The 25,018-nt window shown below is 40.0% G+C and overlaps 1 protein-coding gene and 2 long non-coding RNA genes across 3 annotated transcripts; 2 read left to right on the plus strand and 1 right to left on the minus strand.

Annotated features, from left to right (window-relative positions):
- The first annotated feature begins 2,290 nt into the window (after window positions 1-2,290).
- On the plus strand, window positions 2,291-3,832 carry LOC142479128 (uncharacterized). Its single transcript, XR_012793908.1, has 2 exons — window positions 2,291-2,504; window positions 3,589-3,832. It is a non-coding gene; the product is annotated as an uncharacterized LOC142479128 (long non-coding RNA).
- Window positions 3,833-8,304: 4,472 nt separating this feature from the next.
- Window positions 8,305-9,978, minus strand: LOC142468840 (uncharacterized). Its single transcript, XR_012788886.1, has 2 exons — window positions 9,633-9,978; window positions 8,305-8,548 (listed from the first exon to the last, which is right to left on the minus strand). It is a non-coding gene; the product is annotated as an uncharacterized LOC142468840 (long non-coding RNA).
- Window positions 9,979-13,790: 3,812 nt separating this feature from the next.
- On the plus strand, window positions 13,791-23,987 carry LOC142468322 (serine/threonine-protein kinase SBK1-like). The gene is made up of 4 exons (XM_075574784.1): window positions 13,791-13,953; window positions 14,732-14,934; window positions 15,123-16,019; window positions 23,982-23,987. The coding sequence occupies exons 1-4, from the start codon at window positions 13,791-13,793 to the stop codon at window positions 23,985-23,987; spliced, it is 1,269 nt and encodes a 422-aa protein (XP_075430899.1).
- The last annotated feature ends 1,031 nt before the right edge of the window (window positions 23,988-25,018 follow it).

Below are 25,018 nucleotides of genomic sequence, written 5' to 3' on the forward strand. Positions count from 1 at the left end.
CTTCTACTTAATTTGCGTCATTATATTTTATGTATTTTATTTATTTTAGCTTTTTAGGGATAGTAATAAATGTCATTATATCCTTAGGATTTTTGGGTCTGTGCATATGTCAGATGCAACAGATTTAATTTTGCCTACAGCTTAGGCTATCCACCAATGGCTATTAAATGCCATTTTTTATCTTATGTGTTAACATGTTTTTAATCAAGTATTAAATGTTTTAACCTGTATCACCTGCATCTATGTAGATATACTGATTGCTTATACCTAGATGTACTAATTGTCTATCAGCATTTGGCCATCTCAATTAAATGTGTTCCATTATCCAATTCACTCCCCACCTATGAGAGTAGAGATTAGAGTATATAAGTTGCTCATACACTATGGAAAATCACTCCTGAAGAAACCTACAAGGTGAAACGCGTAGAGTGATGCCCTGAGACGAAACCGGAGCCTCTGAGAGCGGATGACGTCACTTCCGGTCCTCGGTGAGACGCATCCGTGACACGCATAGCTGAACAGAGGAAAAGCAGAGATACCACTCTCCCGGTCTTGCAGAGATCCACTTTGTGATCTACACGCTTGTTTCTTTCCATCACCATGTGAGTTGATTGGATTTTGCTTGTTTTTATAAATATTCTATGTACAGTCTGCACTATGTCCGGTTCATTTTATTTCTAAGGGGACGCAAGTGTACCAGAGCGCTACAGTATACCTGATTAGCAGTGCGGTTCCTATCCTACTAATTGGCCTCATCCCATGGGTTAAAGATACCTTTATATGCCTGCGTACTTCTCACGTTTGTGAGTATTCTGAGCACCTAACCACAGCCATTTATCACACAAAGTTCACACAATACTGCACCATAAGTTTGTTGTCTTTCTTTATTTTCCACATGATTTGCGCTTCTTGATGATTTTCACCCTTCACTTGCCTATGAGGATTGAAAGAGCAGTCCTGCATCAAGTCACAGCAGCATTGAATACACGTGGTTGTATAAGTATCACTGTTTATTTTCTTATCTATTTTAACACTGTGGGTTTATTTGATGTTGATTTAAACCATATACACTGAGCGCCACATTTTGATAAGTTTATACACAATTTACTTGAGCAACTGTGCCAGGCCAAGGAACTACTTTTCTACCCCTGAGGAAGGAAGCGCAGTCTTCCGAAACGCGTAGGGTGGTTTCATCTGCACAGCTGTTGCTCCGTTACCTGCCTCGTTACCTGCTGCATCACCCGGACTCATCCCCAGCCCACCCTGCTGCTGCAGTCTCCGGTTGCGGTGGATGGCACACTGATCCGGTGAAACATCTGAGCATCCGGCAGAGAGCATTGACGCGCATCCAGGCAATCCACACGGCGGTTTTTCCAAGCATACACCAGCCGGTGCACGTGGGCAGTGGAGGTCCGTGGTAGAGGAGGGGATACTCTCCGATTTATCCACTGCTTGTACCCTATGCATGTCTGGTAAGCGGGCATTGTACACCTGAGGCTGCTGTGCAGACGATACCTTTACTTTTAATGCTATTTTATTAAATGTGATTTTTTACTTTAGTCTTGTGTCTCAGCACGTTTGTTCTTTAGTGTTTTGTGTTAGTCTAGTGGTGTATTATGTATTGTGAGTAACTGTATCACACTATGTCTGTTTTTATTCTTTTTGCATGACCTACTGTCATCATTGGAAGAGTTCCAGCGGAGTCCATCACCCCACTGGTTGTATAAAACTTTTATTTATTTTATGTTGTATACCGAGCGCCATAGATATAACATCGGTTTCTAGTCTCTGGTCCGACCTGGGGGGTTGGAGTTATATTGTGAAACCCAGTGACTTGGAAAGGCGCTTAACAACTATAAAAGTGCTCAAAAAAATAAAATTAAAAGTTTGTGAAACTGACGAATTCTCTCAACCTTCCAGGGAATATGCACTGATTCCCTTACAACAGTTTAGGATCCAGGGCAGGAAGGGAGCAGCATCATCAGGAACACCCAGAAAAAAATACAAAACTCATCATAGTGTAGTATGAAAAATAAATGTCAATATGTGGAACTTGGCTCTTTAAATAACCTACTTACAGAATGTAAGATATATAATAGCAGGTTTGTAATTGTGATGGATCTTTGGACACATCAGGTTATGGGCTGCAGCAAGCAGCAGCATACATCAGATAGGGGTGGTGTCAGGCAAGATGGTGTTTTCACTCTGGCAGCAGCTTCCAATCAGTCATATGCAGTCATACTAAGATAAGGGAAACAATAGTGCTTTACCAAAATAACACAGAGTTTTATCGTGAAGACGAGCAGGAAATGTACTCACAATATAATAAATGAGCACATTCACATCATGGTATCTTTAGGAACCAGGGTATTGGATCGGCCGGTGGAGAAATCCCTCACTTCACTCCGCTTCCTTGTCCTCCACGAGGGTGCCCCCTCGTCCGGTGCCAGATGGATGGCGTCTGTCGTCACTTCCTGGCCTGGCGGTGACGACTTCCGGTGAGCGTAAGTAGAGCGGAGAGTAGGGGGAACGCCGGTCCAAGACTATGCCTCCGTGAATACAGCAGAAAGACAGTTCCCAAACGGTAGATACAGCTGGGCTCTGCTAACTGTCTGCAGATTTCTTTAGCTCAACGCGTTTCACTGCATGCCGCAGCTTCCTCAGGAGCAATGATAATGTCCCCTACTGGGTGCTATTTAAATAGCCCATTCAATTAGGGCAATTGGTAATGCAATCATATATAATTGACACAAGATGATTAACATCATTACACACAGAGTCTCCCAAGCTGGGTACATAATCTCTGTGATCCAAAAAACGACGCATAAAATACTTTAATACAATTTATTTAAAAAGAACATAGAACAGAATATATACTAAAATAAAAAATTAAATACTAAAATTAATGGGTAGTCGTTAGGTCGAGATGCTTAATGGAAGGTAGAGAGAGAGAAAGAGACATATGTTAGTTGATCATAAACACAAAATATGATTAACTTAAATAAAAACATATAAAAGTTATACAATGAGAAATCCAAACTGGAAATGTAAAAGACTGGCATGACTAAAAGTGACTTAAAAAGGAGGGGAGGGGGAGGGGGGAGTGTGTGACATAGGGGAAAATTTATTTTAAAAAATAAAATAAAAATAAAATAAAAATAAAATAATAACTAGAGGAAGGGTGCAATCTCAAAATCAACATTAAGACCATGTGGTGTCAGCGTGTTAAGTTTATGCACCCAAAACATCTCTCTTTTGCTTAAATCTAAATTTCTATCTCGTCCTCTCCAATGTTGTGCCACATGCTCTATTGCGGTAAATTTTAACCCTTTTGTATTGGAGTTGTGAAAAGAGGAAAAATGTTTGGAAACATTATGTGACTGCACACTACGCCTTATATTGCTTAAATGCTCCAAAATACGTATCTTAATAGCTCTTGATGTTTTTCCAACGTATTGGAGCCCGCATGGGCATTCCAGGAGGTAGATTATATAATTAGAGTTGCAGTTCATGTATTGTTTAATTCTGTAATCCTCATTTTTATTATTGCACCTAAATCCCTTTTTGTCTTGCTGTTTGTATTCACAGGCCTTGCAACAACCACAGCCGTGAAACCCTTCCAATTTTTGAAGCCATCCATTTCTATTTGTCTCTACTTTCTTAATATTACTGGGAGCTATTATACCTTTTAGATTTTTGGCCTTTTTAAAAATCACTCTCGGGCGATCTGGGATTTCTTCTTTTAAAATCGGATCATTTAATAAAACATGCCAGTGTTTCTGTATTATTTTCTTTATATTGTTTGACTCTTTATTAAAAGAAGTTAAAAATGCTGTGTCGAAATTTTTCTTATTATTTGAAGATGTTTCTCTATCTTTAGCTACTAATAGGTCAATTCTATTCAGACCATTTGCTTTTTCTAATGCCATGTCTAGGAGTTCTGTTTTGTATTGTTTTTCTACAAAGCGTTCTTTCAGTATATTGCATTGATCATTGAATACTATATTGTCTGTGCAATTTCTCCGCATTCGTCTGAATTGGTTGTATGGGACATTGTCCATCCATATATCCTGGTGACAGCTTGTACGTAATATATAATTATTGCTGTCAACTTCCTTAAAGAAAGACCTAGTTTTGAGAATCTCATTCTCTATATAAATATTCAAATCCAAATAATTGAGGGAACTATTACTTGTCACAGAGGTGAATTGTAAGTTATACGTATTCACATTAATACTCGACAAGAAGGAGTCCAAACTCTCCTGGCCACCACGCCAAATTAAAAACACATCATCGATGTAGCGCCGCCATAGGACAAGGTCCGCCCCCAGAACGCCACCGGGCCAAATATGCTGTTCCTCCCAGAATCCCATGTAGAGATTCGCGTAACTGGGAGCAAACCTCGTACCCATGGCGGTGCCACATCTCTGAATGTAAAAACTGTTCTCAAACCAAAAATAATTCTTGTCAAGTATGAAACAGATACCATCTATAATAAACTGAATCTGCTGTTCTTTCATATCTAGATCTTGTTTCAGAAAGAAATTAACAGCTTCACATCCTAAGGTTTTTTCAATCGATGTATATAGAGATGCAACGTCTACAGTTGCCATGATGTAATTATTATTCCAAGTAAAATTCTCTAATAAATTTAACACATCAGTCGTATCCTTCAGATATGATTTAAGAGATTTGACATGACTCTGTAAAAAAGTGTCAATATATGCAGATAGGTTTGATGTAAGTGAGTTTATTCCGGAGACGATTGGTCTCCCGGGAGGTTGTTTCATGCATTTGTGGACTTTAGGTAATATATAAAAGATCGGTAGTTGGGGACATTCGTTAAATAGAAATTTATATTCATTCTCATTCAATATGCCTAATTCCTTGCCATGATCTAGGAGAATTCTCAGATCATCCGTAAAGGTTTTTGTGGGGTTGTTTGGTAGGATGTCATATGTCTTTTTGTCTCCTAAAAGGCGGTGGGCTTCTTTTAGGTAGTCATCTCTATTTTGGATGACTACCCCCCCTCCCTTGTCTGCCTGTTTTATAACTATATTTGTGTTATTTGTTATTTCCTCTAAGGCAGACCTTTCTTCTTTGTTCATATTATTTCTAATCTTAGATTTATTATTTTTTGAGAGCTCCTCAAAGTCCTTGACAATAAGGTTATAGAAGACATCTAAGTGATTTCCCTTACAGTAGGTGGGATTGAATAAAGATTTATTCTTAAGTGTTGTATGTTTAAATGTTTCGCTTTCTTTCTCAACCATAGGCTTAATGTTAGACATTCTTGACTCCACATTTTTGCTTAGAAAAAAGCGTTTGACTGTTAGTTTTCTAATATATTTATTTGCGTCCACAAATAGTTCGAAATTGTTAGGTCCACAAGTGGGCGCAAATGACAGACCCTTGGAGATAACATCTAATTGTGAGGTAGTAAGATCTACACTACTGAGATTAAAGATATTTTTATTCTTTACAGGGCTGATTGCTCTCACTTTTTTCTTTCTTCCCCCCCGCTTTCCTCTCTTATTCTTTCCCCTTTGGGGTAGTGGCTCCCCTCTTCTGTCTCCAGGAGGGGAGTGAATGAGTTTTTTGTCTCCCAAATACTGATATCCAGAAGGTCACTGTTCCCCACAACTCCAATGGGTGAGCGTGATCTACTGGCTTTCGCATACTTAGCAGAATCATATCTCTCTCTTTCTCTTTTTCTATCCTCTCTATCTTTTCTTAATTCTCTCTCTCTCTTAAGTTCTCTATCTTTTTGGTATTCTCTCTCTTTTCTTTCTCTTTCTTTTTCCCTTTCTTTTTGTTCTCGGTTTCTTTTTAGTTCTTTCTCTCTAGAGAGTTCTCTTTCCCTCTGTACTTCCTTTTCTCTAAGTTGTTCTCTCTCTCTAAATTCTCTTTCCCTTCTTTGTTCTCTCTCTTTTTCTCTGTGTTGTTCTCTTTCCTTATACTCTCTCTCTCTTCTTAGTTCTCTCTCTTTCACTATGTCTCTCTCCCTGCGTCTCTCCCTTTCTGACGCTTGTTCTCTCTCTCTAAAAGATGTTCTCTCATTAAAATATTCTCTCTCTTTGTATGGCTCTTTTTCCTTTTGATCTCTGTTATGATTAAAATTTTGTCTCGGTAAAGGATCATTTCTAGGACCATAATACAAAGGTTTAGAATCATAATTATCTCTCCTAGGTGTTTTAGGAATGAAATGACGCTTGTCAGGATATTGTTTAATACTATGTTTCTCCAAAGTGGTATGGGTTTCCCTGACTTGTCTATCCTCTGGTCTACTTAATGTTTGATAATTTTTCTTTTTCTTCCAATCCCTCTGTTCCCCTCTAAGGTAATCTTCTTCATCCCTTTTAAATTTATTAGTTTTACTTGTAATAAGATCTTGTTCAAGTCTATCAATTTTCTTTTTTAATTCCCGGTCTTTAGTTTTAAATTCAATGGTATCTTCCATATGGGCTAATAGATCACGCTCACCCATTGGAGTTGTGGGGAACAGTGACCTTCTGGATATCAGTATTTGGGAGACAAAAAACTCATTCACTCCCCTCCTGGAGACAGAAGAGGGGAGCCACTACCCCAAAGGGGAAAGAATAAGAGAGGAAAGCGGGGGGGAAGAAAGAAAAAAGTGAGAGCAATCAGCCCTGTAAAGAATAAAAATATCTTTAATCTCAGTAGTGTAGATCTTACTACCTCACAATTAGATGTTATCTCCAAGGGTCTGTCATTTGCGCCCACTTGTGGACCTAACAATTTCGAACTATTTGTGGACGCAAATAAATATATTAGAAAACTAACAGTCAAACGCTTTTTTCTAAGCAAAAATGTGGAGTCAAGAATGTCTAACATTAAGCCTATGGTTGAGAAAGAAAGCGAAACATTTAAACATACAACACTTAAGAATAAATCTTTATTCAATCCCACCTACTGTAAGGGAAATCACTTAGATGTCTTCTATAACCTTATTGTCAAGGACTTTGAGGAGCTCTCAAAAAATAATAAATCTAAGATTAGAAATAATATGAACAAAGAAGAAAGGTCTGCCTTAGAGGAAATAACAAATAACACAAATATAGTTATAAAACAGGCAGACAAGGGAGGGGGGGTAGTCATCCAAAATAGAGATGACTACCTAAAAGAAGCCCACCGCCTTTTAGGAGACAAAAAGACATATGACATCCTACCAAACAACCCCACAAAAACCTTTACGGATGATCTGAGAATTCTCCTAGATCATGGCAAGGAATTAGGCATATTGAATGAGAATGAATATAAATTTCTATTTAACGAATGTCCCCAACTACCGATCTTTTATATATTACCTAAAGTCCACAAATGCATGAAACAACCTCCCGGGAGACCAATCGTCTCCGGAATAAACTCACTTACATCAAACCTATCTGCATATATTGACACTTTTTTACAGAGTCATGTCAAATCTCTTAAATCATATCTGAAGGATACGACTGATGTGTTAAATTTATTAGAGAATTTTACTTGGAATAATAATTACATCATGGCAACTGTAGACGTTGCATCTCTATATACATCGATTGAAAAAACCTTAGGATGTGAAGCTGTTAATTTCTTTCTGAAACAAGATCTAGATATGAAAGAACAGCAGATTCAGTTTATTATAGATGGTATCTGTTTCATACTTGACAAGAATTATTTTTGGTTTGAGAACAGTTTTTACATTCAGAGATGTGGCACCGCCATGGGTACGAGGTTTGCTCCCAGTTACGCGAATCTCTACATGGGATTCTGGGAGGAACAGCATATTTGGCCCGGTGGCGTTCTGGGGGCGGACCTTGTCCTATGGCGGCGCTACATCGATGATGTGTTTTTAATTTGGCGTGGTGGCCAGGAGAGTTTGGACTCCTTCTTGTCGAGTATTAATGTGAATACGTATAACTTAAAATTCACCTCTGTGACAAGTAATAGTTCCCTCAATTATTTGGATTTGAATATTTATATAGAGAATGAGATTCTCAAAACTAGGTCTTTCTTTAAGGAAGTTGACAGCAATAATTATATATTACGTACAAGCTGTCACCAGGATATATGGATGGACAATGTCCCATACAACCAATTCAGCCGAATGCGGAGAAATTGCACAGACAATATAGTATTCAATGATCAATGCAATATACTGAAAGAACGCTTTGTAGAAAAACAATACAAAACAGAACTCCTAGACATGGCATTAGAAAAAGCAAATGGTCTGAATAGAATTGACCTATTAGTAGCTAAAGATAGAGAAACATCTTCAAATAATAAGAAAAAATTTCGACACAGCATTTTTAACTTCTTTTAATAAAGAGTCAAACAATATAAAGAAAATAATACAGAAACACTGGCATGTTTTATTAAATGATCCGATTTTAAAAGAAGAAATCCCAGATCGCCCGAGAGTGATTTTTAAAAAGGCCAAAAATCTAAAAGGTATAATAGCTCCCAGTAATATTAAGAAAGTAGAGACAAATAGAAATGGATGGCTTCAAAAATTGGAAGGGTTTCACGGCTGTGGTTGTTGCAAGGCCTGTGAATACAAACAGCAAGACAAAAAGGGATTTAGGTGCAATAATAAAAATGAGGATTACAGAATTAAACAATACATGAACTGCAACTCTAATTATATAATCTACCTCCTGGAATGCCCATGCGGGCTCCAATACGTTGGAAAAACATCAAGAGCTATTAAGATACGTATTTTGGAGCATTTAAGCAATATAAGGCGTAGTGTGCAGTCACATAATGTTTCCAAACATTTTTCCTCTTTTCACAACTCCAATACAAAAGGGTTAAAATTTACCGCAATAGAGCATGTGGCACAACATTGGAGAGGACGAGATAGAAATTTAGATTTAAGCAAAAGAGAGATGTTTTGGGTGCATAAACTTAACACGCTGACACCACATGGTCTTAATGTTGATTTTGAGATTGCACCCTTCCTCTAGTTATTATTTTATTTTTATTTTATTTTTATTTTATTTTTTAAAATAAATTTTCCCCTATGTCACACACTCCCCCCTCCCCCTCCCCTCCTTTTTAAGTCACTTTTAGTCATGCCAGTCTTTTACATTTCCAGTTTGGATTTCTCATTGTATAACTTTTATATGTTTTTATTTAAGTTAATCATATTTTGTGTTTATGATCAACTAACATATGTCTCTTTCTCTCTCTCTACCTTCCATTAAGCATCTCGACCTAACGACTACCCATTAATTTAAGTATTTAATTTTTTATTTTAGTATATATTCTGTTCTATGTTCTTTTTAAATAAATTGTATTAAAGTATTTTATGCGTCGTTTTTTGGATCACAGAGATTATGTACCCAGCTTGGGAGACTCTGTGTGTAATGATGTTAATCATCTTGTGTCAATTATATATGATTGCATTACCAATTGCCCTAATTGAATGGGCTATTTAAATAGCACCAAGTAGGGGACATTATCATTGCTCCTGAGGAAGCTGCGGCATGCAGTGAAACGCGTTGAGCTAAAGAAATCTGCAGACAGTTAGCAGAGCCCAGCTGTATCTACCGTTTGGGAACTGTCTTTCTGCTGTATTCACGGAGGCATAGTCTTGGACCGGCGTTCCCCCTACTCTCCGCTCTACTTACGCTCACCGGAAGTCGTCACCGCCAGGCCAGGAAGTGACGACAGACGCCATCCATCTGGCACCGGACGAGGGGGCACCCTCGTGGAGGACAAGGAAGCGGAGTGAAGTGAGGGATTTCTCCACCGGCCGATCCAATACCCTGGTTCCTAAAGATACCATGATGTGAATGTGCTCATTTATTATATTGTGAGTACATTTCCTGCTCGTCTTCACGATAAAACTCTGTGTTATTTTGGTAAAGCACTATTGTTTCCCTTATCTTTGTATGACTGCATATGACTGATTGGAAGCTGCTGCCAGAGTGAAAACACCATCTTGCCTGACACCACCCCTATCTGATGTATGCTGCTGCTTGCTGCAACCCATAACCTGATGTGTCCAAAGATCCATCACAATTACAAACCTGCTATTATATATCTTACATTCTGTAAGTAGGTTATTTAAAGAGCCAAGTTCCACATATTGACATTTATTTTTCATACTACACTATGATGAGTTTTGTATTTTTTTCTGGGGGTTGGAGTTATATCACAGGCTGCGGGTTTCACCTTTCTGGATTAGCGCTACCATTTCTTTGTCTAGTGCCAACTCCCAAACAGTGACACCTTGGAGGAAGACTCCAGCCTTGATGTGTGAGCTTTTGGAGTGGTTCTCTTCTGCTTGTTCGCTGTTGAGTTTCCATGGTGGGTGGCTCTTCCCACAGAACAAAGGTACAGCAGGTTTGCAGACTGGCAAAATAGCCCATGGTTGCTGACCCACCATCCCCATGGTACAGACTGACCACCACAGTACTGAAAGTGCAGTGTATTCAATAATAGTCCAATGCATAAAGTAACCTACTGAACCTGTTATCTAAGGTACAACATTTTAAAAGAGAAAGTGCTCGTAGGGGTGGGGGAGAGGGGAGATAGGAAAAGGAAAGAAAATTGCAAAACTGAATTGTATATAAAAATGATATATAAGGAACAAAAACTTCTAAGAAGATGCGGCTTCAAAAAGGATCTCCACAGCCTTGGATGTTATCTATAACACAAACACAAGCACAAACTGCCATAGGGAAGTACGTTACAAAAGTATATTTCTGATCAATAGAAACAACAGATGAGCCCTTACAGAGGGTATTTAACGATAGAGCTAATTGTGAACTGCGGATGATGTCTGTCTCCAGACTTCTTGGAACGTCTCTGTCACTCGCGTCCTGTGTTCATGCTGTCTCAGCGTTAGCTGATATCACAGAAGCGGAAACTGAAGTGATGATTTTAGCAAAAGTTCTTAGAAACTCTTAGGAGGACAGGAGGGTCTCATCTAACGCTTCCCACGATCGTAACAATTGCAGCACAGCACCACTCCTACGCGTTTCGTGGCAGTATCCACTTTGTCAGATATATATATATATATACACACACACATACATTAATTGACCTTAGTCTTTTTAATTTCCTCTGGGTCGTCACGCTACAGTATGATAGATATGAACTTTTAATCACATTAAATAATATGAGTTTGAAAGCACTGAGTAGGTACAGAAATTATATCAAATGTTGTAGTTCTCTTTATTGAACAAACATAAGAATTCTTCATATATTTTGCTCTTCGTGAGACTTCAATGTCCACATGTCTCTGATTCTGCTGTTTTACCTTCTCTCCTAAAGAAGAGAGATTTAAGCTTTTGAAACATTATAAAAATAACATCTGTGATAAACCCTTGTGCTGGTTCCAAAATGTATCATAACATTGGGGTTTCTCAATTTACTATTTTTAATTTGTTTTTGTTTTTATTCATTTGGTCTTACCATAAAATCTGACTCCTGTATTCAGTATAATTATAAGAAATGTCTTACCAGATATTATTTGTGTGTAGAAACTGCCATTCTATAGAAACCTTAACAGTTTGGGCTACTCCTAATACCACTAATCAATGGATACTTAATGTGCACAATTCAGGGATAAGGGTGGGGTCCCATTGCAGATCTGGTCCATAAGGATGTAATTAGCACCTCATTTCTTTAACAATGCCTAGTATGCTAATATGTGAGTCACATGACTTACAAGGTTTCCACCCACAATGCAGTGGTCTAAATAAATAGTGCCACTCTATATATTCACTTTCACAAGTGCCTGGTGATCCTCTGGAGGACTCTTCTGCAGGACCCTGAGCTGGAGAATCCATCAGACTCTGAGACACAAAATATAGACCAACAGTCAAAGGATTGTCCTATCTCTACAGCAAGCTTTGTTATATCATCTGAAAGAAGAGGTAAGTGATTTATGAGCTTTGTTATATATTGGCAAAAACATTGATATTACATGTTTTGTGTTTGTAATAAGACTAGATGGACTATTTCCCATCCCCTTCTATGGCCCCTAATCAATATGCTGTGTGGCCATTTGTACTTGTTAGGGAGGCTCTAAGCTCTGTTCAGATGAATGAATCGTGGACACTAGAGAGGGGCCAATGTCTCCAATTTTGATTCACAAAAACTTTAGCTAAATGTTTAAGTATATTGTATATTTGTGACATTTTCACACACATCCTCTCACCCTTCCTTGTTCTTCTCCCTCTCTCTCAATTTTCTCTACAGAAAATATATACTGTATATACTCTATATACTGTATATATATTCAGTGTATATATAAATATACATTCATTGACTTTAGTACAGTATGTTTAATTTCCTCTGGATCGTCATGCTACAGTATGATAGATATGAACTTTCAATCACATTAAATAATATGAGTTTGAAAGCACTGAGTAGGTACAGAAATTATATCAAATGTTGTTGTTCTCATTATTGGACAAACATAAGAATTCTTCATATATTTTGCTCTTCGTGAGACTTCAATGTCCACATGTCTCTGATTCTGCTGTTTTACCTTATCTGCCTAAAGAAGAGAGATTTAAGCTTTTGAAAGCTTATAAACAACATCTGTGATAAACCGTTGTGCTGGTTCCAAAATGTATCATAACATTGGGGTTTCTAAATTTACTATTTGTAATTCGTTTTTTTTAATTCAATTGGTCTTATCATAAAATCTGATTCTTGTATTCAGTATAATTATAAGAAATGTCTTACCGGATATTATTTGTGTGTTGAAACTGCCATTCTATAGAAACATTAACAGTTTGGGCCACTCCTAATATCACTAATCAATGGATACTTAATGTGCACAATTCAGGGATACGGGTGGGGTCCCATTGCAGATCTGTTACATTAACACCTGATTATTTAACAATGCCTAGTATGCTAATATGTGAGTCACATGACTTACAAGGTTTCCACCCACAATGCAGTGGTCTAAATAAATAGTGCCACTCTACAGATTCACTTTCACAAGTGCCTGGTGATCCTCTGGAGGACTCTTCTGCAGGACCCTGAGCTGGAGAATTCATCGGACTCTGAGACACAAATTATAGACCCCCAGACAAAGGATTGTCATATCTCTACATCAACCTTTGTTATATCATCTGAAAGAAGAGGTAACTGATTTATGAGCTTTGTTATATATTGGCAAAAACATTGATATTAAATGTTTTGTGTTTGTAATAAGACCAGATGGACTATTTCCCATTTCATTCTATGGCCCCTTATCAATATGCTGTGTTGTCATTTGTACTTGTCAGGGAGGCTCTGAGATCTGTTTAGAGGAATGAATCGTGGTCACTAGAGATGTGCCAATGTCCCCAATTTTGGCTCACAAAAACTTTAGCAAAATGTTTAAGTATATTGTATATTTGTGACATTTTCACACACATATCCTCTCACCCTTTCTTACTCTTCTCCCTCTCTCCCTTTTCTCTCCCTCGCTCCAATGTCACTCTTTGTAGTCTGGATGAATGTTCATAGTTTTGTGACACTTTTGCTATTAGCAAATATCCAATATTCTCACGTAATATACAACATTTTTCCTATTACAATCCCAGACCATAATGTATTTTGTGGTATCTTATTTTCTATGAGATCAAAACTGTGTGGTAATAGTGACACATTAATTTTCATTAATCTTTTTTAAACACAGTGGTTATTACAATGTAACTCAATTAGATATATTAGTTATATTACACAGACTGCAATACTATTGTATTAGAAAGTTAAGATATTTATAAAAACTACTGATTAAATATAACTAATTACAGTTCCTTGATTTACAGGTGTGAACAATGGCTTCAAATGTGTCAGATATTGAGCTTATCCTGGAAGGACTGGTGAGCTTAACATCCCAAAGCCTGCAGCATGCAGAGCTGTATGAACACTTCCATGTCATAAAGGAGCTTGGCAGGGGTTCTTATGGTTCAGTGATGATGGTTAAGGACAAAAACACAGGTGAGTGATCAAATTACCATCCATGTCTTAAGATCTTGCTGTTCATTCACATACAAAATGTGGCCACCAAGGGCTTTACTCCCACATGTTGTGTAGTATCCCCTTCACTAGGAGTTAGCCAGTGAGTTGGACAGAGGTTTCACCAGGGAAGCAAATGAATAACATAGATAGTATCAAGTCAAATTTGGCGAAACACGTGCCCACCATATTGGGAATATTTGAGCTAATAGAGATGGTTAGACTAGAAAAGATGTGATTGGACCACATCCATCAAGACGAAGTTCCCAGCCATACCCTGTGAGTAAGTCTCCAGTGCTCCTCCCTAAAACCCCACAAACTAGTGCCCCTATTCGGTCAGGCCTGGGAAAAGTAGCAGATATTAATAATGCAATGAGTGTTAGTATTTTGGCAGTGCTTCCATTCACCATCCTGTCCGATTCACTGACAGGTTTAGGTGGACCTCTTAGTGACTGCTCTCTGGCACTCCTAAAAGCCCAACTGCTACCCAGGTGTAGTTAGTGAGCGCTCCCCATTGGTCTTTATAAAAGATGCATACATATATTTATGCACAAACTTCTTTATTCATATATAGCACTGATGCTGTACTCTGCACTTTACAATGTAATATACAGAACCGCACTGATAAAACAGGTGTGAGGATCAATACATGGACAAATGCTGCAGACATAATTGAAACTTACATCGAGCTCACAGTATAAGCAGTGAGTGCACATTTAATGTATTCACAACTAACCACGATTTCCTCTCCTCCTTACAGATAAGATGATGGCTTTGAAACTCCTGGATAAGAAAAGAACAACACAGAGAGGCTTCCTCATGGAGTTAAGTGTGTCCTTCTTCCTCTCATCTCATCCCAATGTCATCGGGAGCTATGGTCTAGCCTTCCAGACCTGTGAACACTTCGTCTTTGCCCAGGAGCTCTCACCAGTTGGTGATCTTCTCTCTCTCATTCAGGCTCATGTAAGTAGGAAGTCACGTACCATAATAGTTCTACAAGTACAATTGCAGTTACACTGAGACCTGTTATATGTAGCAATATGGAAATGTTGTTTTCCCTTTAAGCTGCACTTTTGATAAACATTGCAGAAATCTTACAATATGGAAAATACTTTTTATTGACCGTTAATGACACGCATTTTATATTTCAGGTTGGGATCCCAGAAGCTGCAGCAAAGCGATGTGCAGTTCAGATCTCCAGTGCACTGGAATTTATGGAAAGCAAAGGACTAGTTCACCGGGACATTAAACCCGACAACATTCTAGTGTTTGATAAAGAATGTCACTGTATTAAAGTGAGTGACTTTGGTCTCACACATCTCCAAGGAACTGCTATCAGACCCCTGAAAGGAAAAGTACCTGACATGTCCCCTGAGCTGTGTCAACTCGCAAAGAGTGACACCTTGGAGGCTGATTCCAGTATCGATGTGTGGGCTTTTGGAGTGGTTCTCTTCTGCTTGCTCACTGGTGAGTTTCCATGGTGGGTGGCTCTTCCCACAGATCAAAGGTACAGCAGGTTTGCAGACTGGCAAAATAGCCCCATAGTTGCTGACCCAGCATCCCCATGGAACAGACTGACCACCGCAGTACTGAAAATGTTTTATACGCTATTGGCAATAGATCCTAAAGAGAGGAGCAAAGCTACAGAAGTCTTGAACTATACGGGTGAGTCTTGGAAAACAGATATTCCCCATTCAAGTGGAATAAGTCTGGATGACACGGAGACAGAGATTAGCAGCATTTTAACTGTGGACACTAATATGGAAGAATCCTACATTGACTCAGCTGAGGAAGACACGCTTTCTGCAGAATCATTTGTAATGGAAATAGATGATAAGTGTCAAACTGAGGACAGATCTGTTATTTCTGAGCATGACGCCTCATCCAATTTGAGCTCATGTATAAAGAAAAAGCAACTGTGCATGTTACACGGCAGTGATTCCACTCTCTCTTGCTCCAGCAGGTTGTCCAATCATTCTGCAGCTGGATGTTTTGTGGCTCATTTTGAAATTGCACCAGATCAATGGCAGGATGACATAGCAGGTCAGGTAATACTGATGGATGACCATACATCACTGTATGTAGGAGCCGAAGTGGAACTTATCTGAGCAAAGGAAAATATCCAACTGTTTGTCTTGTCCAACATCAGAGGAGAGAAGTATGTGTACTTTTGTCTCATCATGTTAATAAGGTAAGTGTGTTAATTTGTCGATCGTAATCTGAGGTATATGTAAGAGATTGGGGTCTTACAGGGCTGTTGATGCATGAGTAAGTGTGTCAGAAGTGGCTGATAATTGTGCATGGTTAGCTGTGCTGAGGGTAGAAGGTGCATGGTATGAAATGGCACTGGTGTCTTGTAATGGCGTGGAAGGGATATATCTGGGGGGTGATGAGTGATGGGTTCTATGTGAAAAGAGTTTAAGGGATGTCGATGCGTATCATGAAAAAATAGGTACCTGAGGCTAGTGGAAGTACGTCATGGAGCGACTGCCAGAGACTGGTGGCCGTGTGAGTGCAATGCTTATTGGAAATGGTCTATCGTGCTCATCCCAGGGAGTGTTTCTCTCTCTTGTCTATTTCTCTTTTTTACCGATGAAACGTCTGCTCGGTCCTACCCCTCTTTTGCTGTTCCCGGGAGACTTTGGTACATAACTTCCCTTAGTATTTCTCTGGATGTTTCAGGAGTTTATAAAACAACCTTTACGACAGGCAAATAGTCACCCCCTACACATTCCCTTTTTCTGAGTGACCAGTTGATTATGATGTCATCATTAGACAAACCCCTAAGGATGTAGGACTTTAAGTGTCTGAAATGACCGAGAATAAGTGTTATTGGTGAAAATAAAGCACTAATGTTTACACACCGTAGTGTGATCTAATATGGTAAATGAAGCCAATGATATTGGTAAGTTCTTATTCTTGGCAGTTAGATGGGACGGCCCCACGCTTTGTTTCCTAGGTTCTGAATAAATATCAAAATATACAGCCCTAAGTAATTAAAGAGCCAGATATAATGAGGGAGGGGGATCTGTGCCATTCCAGTTGGGCCCAATTTCAGGTATGACCCGATGGGCCCCCCTGTTTGTATTCATGAGACTATTGAACTATGCTAGTATCGGCGTCTCATAATCAGGGAAACCCACATATAATCATTGATGTTTGAGATTTTGGAGATTTGTTGGAAATGTAAATGATATTTTCTGCTTTCAGTATCAATTATGTCGCATTCTTTTTGTTATTCGGGGGGCAGCTGTATACAAGAAAATGTAATGTCATGAGATGCTATTTCCAGTATTGCCAATCTGACTCCAGCGGTTCCCCTGTCCCCATGCCAGCGATACCGGCACGTACTGCCTGTTTATATCCCCCCACCAGCGAGTAGGATTCCACTTTCGCCTGAGACTCTCTGCAATCTGTTTTTATCAATGGATTTTTATTTCATGAGTTTTATTAAATTGGGATATAGCTTTGCATCTGTTTTCCCATTTCCCTTGTTTGTCTGCCCAGTGCCCCCACACCCCTCCCCTTCCTTCCATCAGTCAATCACAAAATACAGTATTACACTATGTATTCTTTCCGCCATCTTTATTCACATGGTCCGATGTCCGTCTGACTGCCATCTGGAGAGCCACCTGATATCCGTACCAGGACATTTCTATCATCTCACGGTTTGTGTGTTTATCAATCTTGGGACAGGCATATAGCATCTGATTTGGGCTTTAATCTCGATATTTGACTCATATATTATGATACCACAGTCGGTAAGCGTCTACCGCAGAGGGACAGTGTCCTCAGCTGCTGGATCCGATCGTCAGGATACTTTAGTGAGGCAGCCTCCTCTGACAGGTGGTGGCAGGTGACAGGTGGCGACGTCCGCAGAGATGATGGAGCCTTCCTCTGTGGGCTCCGACGTTGCAGTGGGCGGTACCTGATCACGTCATCATTGCGCTGCATAAGTAAGAAGACGGAGGACGTACCAGCACAGCTGCAGGTGTAACTGCACAGGAAGGATAAAATAGCCCCTACCAATTGCTACAAACGCACTATGAAAGCACATATGGTATCAGTGAGGAATTAGCAGGTGGCTAGCAACAACCGTCACAAAGCAGGCAAAAAAATCAATTGGCGACGCTATTTAAACTCACCTAGTGCTATGGTTCACCCCCCTTCTACTGGCCTTGACAAAGCATTCTCCTCGCAAAACGCGCGGTCGGTACTTCTGATCACGTGAAACTTCTGAGCGCAGACATGGACTCCAAACGGGAGTGCTCGCGCTGCCCTGCTCCTGCACATTATATGCTTCTGTTTACAATCCGACGGTCCTACAAAGCACCCCTCCAAGGGGGGAGAGATATAATTTAAGGCACTTATGGTCCCTGTACCTTGTAACTGGGTAAACATTGGTTGCAGGTTTAGCTCCAAATGTAGAGACTTTAAATCAAATAATACAGGAGCAACATTTCCAATCAAATCATGTATAACCTGCAGGAGTCCATTCACGGTCTACCTGTTAGAGTGCCCTTGTGGGCTACAATATGTAGGGCGAACAGGTAGGCCGTTAAAGCGATGCTTTGCAGAACATATATATAATATAAAAAGAGGTTTAGAGACACACAGCGTCTCAAACCACTTCAAAATCAAACATAATCAAAATCCAGAAGGATTGGTTTGTAAGGGCATTGAATGCCCCAAACAAAATTGGAGAGGGGGAGACAAGATAAAGATCCAGATCCAGGCGTGAAAGCTTTTGGATCTATACCCTAAAAACATTGACCCCAAGAGGTCTAAATATAAATTTCGATTTAGCCTCCTTTTTAAAAGAGGGCTAGGTCTTTTCTATATAATTTTGAGGTATTTGTTATCTGTTACATCTGTTCCGCAGGCGGCGACTAATCCGATTTTTCCTCTGTATCCTCTGTTCCTTTCCAGCTATTATTCCAAATTATAGCTTAATCAGGTCAGTGCAGGTTGGCTAGAGTATCTCGAGTCGTGGCCACGAGGAGGAGGCTAATGCAGGACCTTACATCCACATGCACCGCTTCATTATCCTCTCAAGATAGCGGACAGCACATTGTATCCTGTTCATAGGGCTGGTCAGCATGTGAGTGTATTGCTGTGAGTTCTATTGTTTTATTACATTTTATATGGTATCATACCATTGGTTTTTCTATTATATTTTTTTTTATGCATATATTCGCAACTGTGTGGAGAGGGTCAATACCATCTGGAAATCCACTGATATCCAGCCTGCAGACCGGAGCACAAGTTAAAGATACCTTTCAAGGCCCTTTATCTTCTACTTTTAAGTAAGTAGCTAGCAGCGGTGTGGGAGCGAACCAATAACTCAGAGGTTACCGCGCAATGGTCGTTTTGTTTTGTGTAATTGCAGATTCAGATCTACCATCCAAGAGACTCTGAGATATCCTATTCTGGACCCACGAACTGCATCTACATTCAGAGAATTGGGAACTTTCATTGTATCAGGTTTCCATACTACTAGGGTTGCAGGCTTCTTTACCAGAGAACTCTACCACCACTGCCTAATACAGTGTACCGTTTAGTTGCGGTCTCCTTTGTTTTTACTTAGGAGTTCCAGCAGTTCATCAATTATCAATGCAGCTGTTTAATATTAGGAGCACCAGTGTCTGCAAAGATCTACTAATTGGAGATCTTTTCTCACACGATTGTATATAGTATTCAAACAAGTGTGGCCAGGTCCCCCTCTGGGCTTCCCCCTTGCCCCCCCCCCTTCGTTCCCCTTACCTCTGATCGCTATGGGGAATGTGAGCCACACCAGAGCTGGCGGAAGACCCGTCGGTGCAGCGAGTGCAGGCGGCTTTGCGGGAGGTGGGAGCATTCAGGATGGCGAGCGGGTCGCCAAGGTCCTCGGCAGCTCCCCTTGCAGGGTGCCTCCATATTGAGGTTGGCTGCACATGCGCAGATGTGATGGAAGTGCGGCGGCCATTACACAGAGCTCGCGCATGTGCAGAAGGACAGCAATTGCGGTGGCCATTACAGGCAAAGGGCTCCGTGGGGACTACATGTTCCACAAGGCACTGGGGCTGGAATCAAATGTCGCATAATAGCCAATAGGGCTGCCCGAATCCTCTGCTCTCCAAAGAGATACATTTCACGCGCTCAGACCACACCAGTCAGTCGGAGCTTGGACAAGAAGAGGATAGGTTGTGTGTGCCGGGCGTCTGTGACCCCTGCACTAGGCCAGAGACCTCCTTAGGCCTCAGCTAGGCCCCGACTCACCCCAGCTTGTGGTTGCTGCAGGGACAGGTCCATCAGTTAGGGACACTGCCTCTTTAGTACCAGTGTGAGGGACACAGCCAGGACGCGGCTGCATCCTTGCCTCCGGTTGTCTAGGACTAGACCTTCAGCTACATATGAGAGAGACTTCAGTGTGGGACCCTCCAGCTGGACATCAGCCAACGCAGAGGAGGACTCATTGCTGACAACGATGGCGTGGGACCGGACGGCCCCTTTATCTACAGTCTGCTTCAATGGGTGTTGGAGCACCCGGCATGTACTAACAAGTACACCAACGCTACACACGTTAGTGGGGGCAGCGCTCTCTCACACATTGGGTGGATTGCTACTTGTGGACACCAGGGTGGTTGGGTGCCCAAGGGCCCCACGGTACTTTGGGGACTGTTTTACCAGGTATTGACAAGGTGTTGAGACACAAGAAAAAACAACGCAAATGGTGAAGTATGTTCAAAAAAATGATTATATTAAAAGGTAATTATATCTGCGTACATCAAAGTTGATTTAAACAGGCATATCATGTGCTAAGACATGTGTTACCAGTCTCCTCACGCCGATATAGAAAATGGCTGAAGCGCTCAAATGCAGGTACAATGAACAAAAAATAGCCAAAACCACTATTTTATTGCACTTTAGTTTTATCTTCTTAAATGAGCTATTATTGATCTAACTAGCCCTTTAAATCTTATAAATTCCACAAAGTTTATAGTATACTTGGTTATTTGATGTATTGTCTTGGAAACACTTTATATTATGTTCTCCATATATAATATTGGTTATATTTCTTTGGTTCCTAGGATTTAGATATATGATATGTGTTATGCAGTATTCATGTTTTTAAATTAATATATATTTTTATCAAGTTCATTGGTTGTTTCAATCATTTGTTAAATTGAGTTTATGTCTTTGATATATCTCTTATTTTCCCTTATGTGTTAGTATAAATTGTAATTTATCATGTTTTTGTAAATTTTCCATTATAGAATGTTTTTATTTGTTTGTTTCTTATATTTTCTAAACATTTTCATTTTAGTATTCTTTTGATGTTTTGTTTTGTTGCTAACGCGCATGTGCAGTGATTAGCACTGCTTGTATGCTTCGTAAGGATGTATTATTTTAGTGGGGCTGTGTTTCTCTATGACTGCCCTTAACCAAGATGGCCACACTGCCTGTGAGACCTGTTTTGCCCTTAGATCGGCACTGAGTCGCTCTGCGCATGCGCGATGACGCGCGCAAGCGTCATGACATCATCAGGTTCCGTTTTTTGGCGCGAAACGGCCCACAGGTAAGAGGGTATATAATGGATGTTATTACATTGTGTTTTATCCTTGAAAAAGAACGCTGTGACGTTCGAAACGCGTTGGATGGGTCTTTTGTCACATTAAAGTGCCCTTTTAATCATTTTTGTTTTTGTGTCCTTCCTGCTCCGTTTGTGCTGGTGCGCTTTTTTGGTCTCCTTTACCTCACGCTGATAGCAGCAGGATCAGTCTCACACGCAGCACTCCCAGATGGTGTGGGGCTGGAGCCTCGGAGAGTGTTTCCTCTGCAGTTATGGAGCTGTTCTCAGGGTGGCATCAAGAAACTTCCGACTGATGTTAGAGGCCTTCCACCTGGTTGCTGGCTCATGGAGTAGAGAGCTTCAGTGTGGAACAGATCCAAAATTCGTTGCTCCACGCGATTTTGCGGCTTGCCGTCAAGCACGGATGGCCGTCAGCCGATACAACACCGCTCAAAATCGCCAAAAACCCGCTGAACCTCGGGTAGTGAGTAGTTGGGCTCGGAGTACCCTTCCAATCGGGGGGGATCAATTAGACAGTAGTAATCCTACGTGTTTCCCTGAGGAAGTAGCCGTGTGCTATGAAATGCGTAATATAATCATTTTTTTGAACATACTTCACCATTTGCGTTGTGCGCTGTTTTTTCTTGTGTCTCAATATATTTTAGGGGTGCTGAGCCACTCCAATATTCGAGCTGCAGACACCCTCATCACCAATTAGAGGTTGTTGTTCTTCTATATTTAACACAGAGGTGATCATTATGTGTGGTTAATTGATTCACATTTACTCTACAGTTGATTAAAGTAGCGCACTTTTTATTTATTCTTTATTGACAAGGTGTTGGAGGGCACGGTGAAGGTTCGGCCGTGTGTGGCCTCGTTGGTGGGACTGTTACTATTGTTCTTCGTATGCATGCAGTAAAAAGAGTCAGAGTTCTCAAGCAATTAGCAAAGTATTAAAGGCATTTCATATGCTATTTTGCACCATTTTTTAACATAGCTATATTTGCCCAACGCCGAGACTGTAAATAAGGTGCACACCGTGTTTTCCTTAATATCTAGCGGTATTTTGCTGAAAGCTTGTCAGATAGCAACATCTAAGGCTCATTTTGAAACATTAAGCCCCTTTGAGCTTGGCAAAATGTATTCAGGAAATGTAGTGTCCTTTTGGATTACCAATCTAAACCAGTTTGTGTTTAAATCTCTAACCCCAGTTTATTAATGGTTCACCAGAGCCCTGTATTTCGGTTGGACAGGGAGACATTAAAAACCCAGACACTATTGTGTTCTCATGTGGACATGAAGGTGTGTTGGCAATGCTGCATTTTATCTGATCAAAAAGGGCCACGGATTAATGAATATATGAAATGCAGAAACTCTGTTGGTTTCTATGAAGGATGAAGAAGATATCTCTGATATAAGGAATGTTAGTGTTACATCTGCACAGCACTGTATGAAGAACACGGCAGCACATTCAATATAGAAATAGTAAATGGTAAAAACTATAGTGAATAGTAATGTTCATATAAACACTGGCAGTACTGTATATGGTAAAACCAGCAGCAAACAGAAACATGGAAGGTAGGAGGTATCAGCAATGATCATATTTACAGCTGAGCACAAATTCATAGACAATAAGGAAATAAAGATATATCACAAACGAACATAAACATTGTCATAACTATAGAAAGCATCGGTTTCCAACCCTGAGCAGTACGGCAATTATATACAATTGTGTAGCACTCTATTGGACCAACATAAAAACTCTTCATAGATTTGTCTCTTCATCAGTCTCCAATGTCCACAAGTCTCTGATTCTGGTGTTTTACCTTCTCTGCCTAAAGAGAAATGGAAGATTTGGAAGCTTATAAATAAATTAACTTGTCTCAAACCCTTGTTCTGGTTGCAAAACGTATAATAACATTGGGCTCACTTTTCAATATTTTTTTTAAATTAGTTATATCGAATTGATCTTACCATCAAATCTGATTCCTGTATATAATTATAAGAAATGTCTTACCAGACATTATTTGTGTGTAGAAACTGCCATTCTATAGAAACTTTAACAGTCTGGGCCACTCCTAATACCACTAATCAATGGATACTTAATGTGCACAATTCAGTGATAATGGTGGGGTCCCATTGCAGACCTGCTCCATTAACACCTAATTTTTTTAACAATGCCTAGTATGCTAATATGTGAGTCACATGACTTACAAGGTTCCCATCCATAATGAGAACTTTCAGTATTGGGTGATACCTTTTTTTATTTGGACTAACAATTAATAATATAAGACAAGCTTTTGAGAGTTTTCTCTCTCCCACAGGTCAGCGATACCGATTTATACAGATTCCATGATCTTAACACAGATGTTTAAAAAATAAGATAGGTTTCCACCCATAAATATATTTATAAAAACTACTGAATAAATATAACTAATTACAATTCCTCAATTTACAGGTGTGAACAATGGCTTCAAATGTGTCAGATATTGAGCTTATCCTAGAAGGACTGGTGACCTTAACATCCCAAAGCCTACAGCATGCAGAGCTGCAGGAACACTTCCAGGTCATAAAGAAGCTTGGCAGGGGGGCTTATGGTTCAGTGATGATGGTAAAGGACAAAAACACAGGCCAGTGAGCAAGTTACCATCACTGGCTTAAGATCTTGCTGTTCATCCATGTAAAGAATGTCTCCACCTAGGAGTTAGCCAGTGAGTTGCACTTTTATGAGGTTCCAACAGGGAAGCACCAGAATAACATAGATGGTATACTTCCTTTTGCCATCCTGTCCGATTCACTGACAGGTACAGGTGGAGCTGCTAGTGGCTTCTCTCTCATACTCCAAAATCCCAAATGACACCCAGGTCTGGTTACTGAGTGCACTCCACAGTCTTTATAAAACGGCATACATATAATTATACATAAACCCCTTTATTACTATATAGCACTGATGCTGTACTATGCACTTTACAAAGTAATATACAGTACAGCAATGATAAAACAGGTTTGCAGCATCACATTTTCCTCTCCTTACAGATAAGATGATGGCTTGCCGTCAAGCACGGATGGCCGTCAGCCGATACAACGCCGCTCAAAATCGCCAAAAACCCGCTGAACCTCGGGTAGTGAGTAGTTGGGCTCGGAGTACCCTTCCAATCGGGGGGGAACAATTAGACAGTAGTAATCCTACGTGTTTCCCTGAGGAAGTAGCCGTGTGCTATGAAATGCGTAATATAATCATTTTTTTGAACATACTTCACCATTTGCGTTGTGCGCTGTTTTTTCTTGTGTCTCAATATATTTTAGGGGTGCTGAGCCACTCCAATATTCGAGCTGCAGACACCCTCATCACCAATTAGAGGTTGTTGTTCTTCTATATTTAACACAGAGGTGATCATTATGTGTGGTTAATTGATTCACATTTACTCTACAGTTGATTAAAGTAGCGCACTTTTTATTTATTCTTTATTGACAAGGTGTTGGAGGGCACGGTGA

This window comes from Ascaphus truei, chromosome 1, assembly GCF_040206685.1.
Source record: "Ascaphus truei isolate aAscTru1 chromosome 1, aAscTru1.hap1, whole genome shotgun sequence".
Lineage (NCBI taxonomy): Eukaryota > Metazoa > Chordata > Amphibia > Anura > Ascaphidae > Ascaphus > Ascaphus truei.

What these genes read in the sequence shown, in the direction of transcription:
- LOC142468322 (XM_075574784.1), top strand. Translation starts at nt 13,791, where the DNA reads ATGGCTTCAAATGTGTCAGATATTGAGCTTATCCTGGAAGGACTGGTG. An exon ending in GGTTAAGGACAAAAACACAG is followed by an intron (nt 13,954 to 14,731) that starts GTGAGTGATCAA and finishes TCCTCCTTACAG; the next exon opens with ATAAGATGATGGCTTTGAAA. An exon ending in TCTCTCTCATTCAGGCTCAT is followed by an intron (nt 14,935 to 15,122) that starts GTAAGTAGGAAG and finishes TTTATATTTCAG; the next exon opens with GTTGGGATCCCAGAAGCTGC.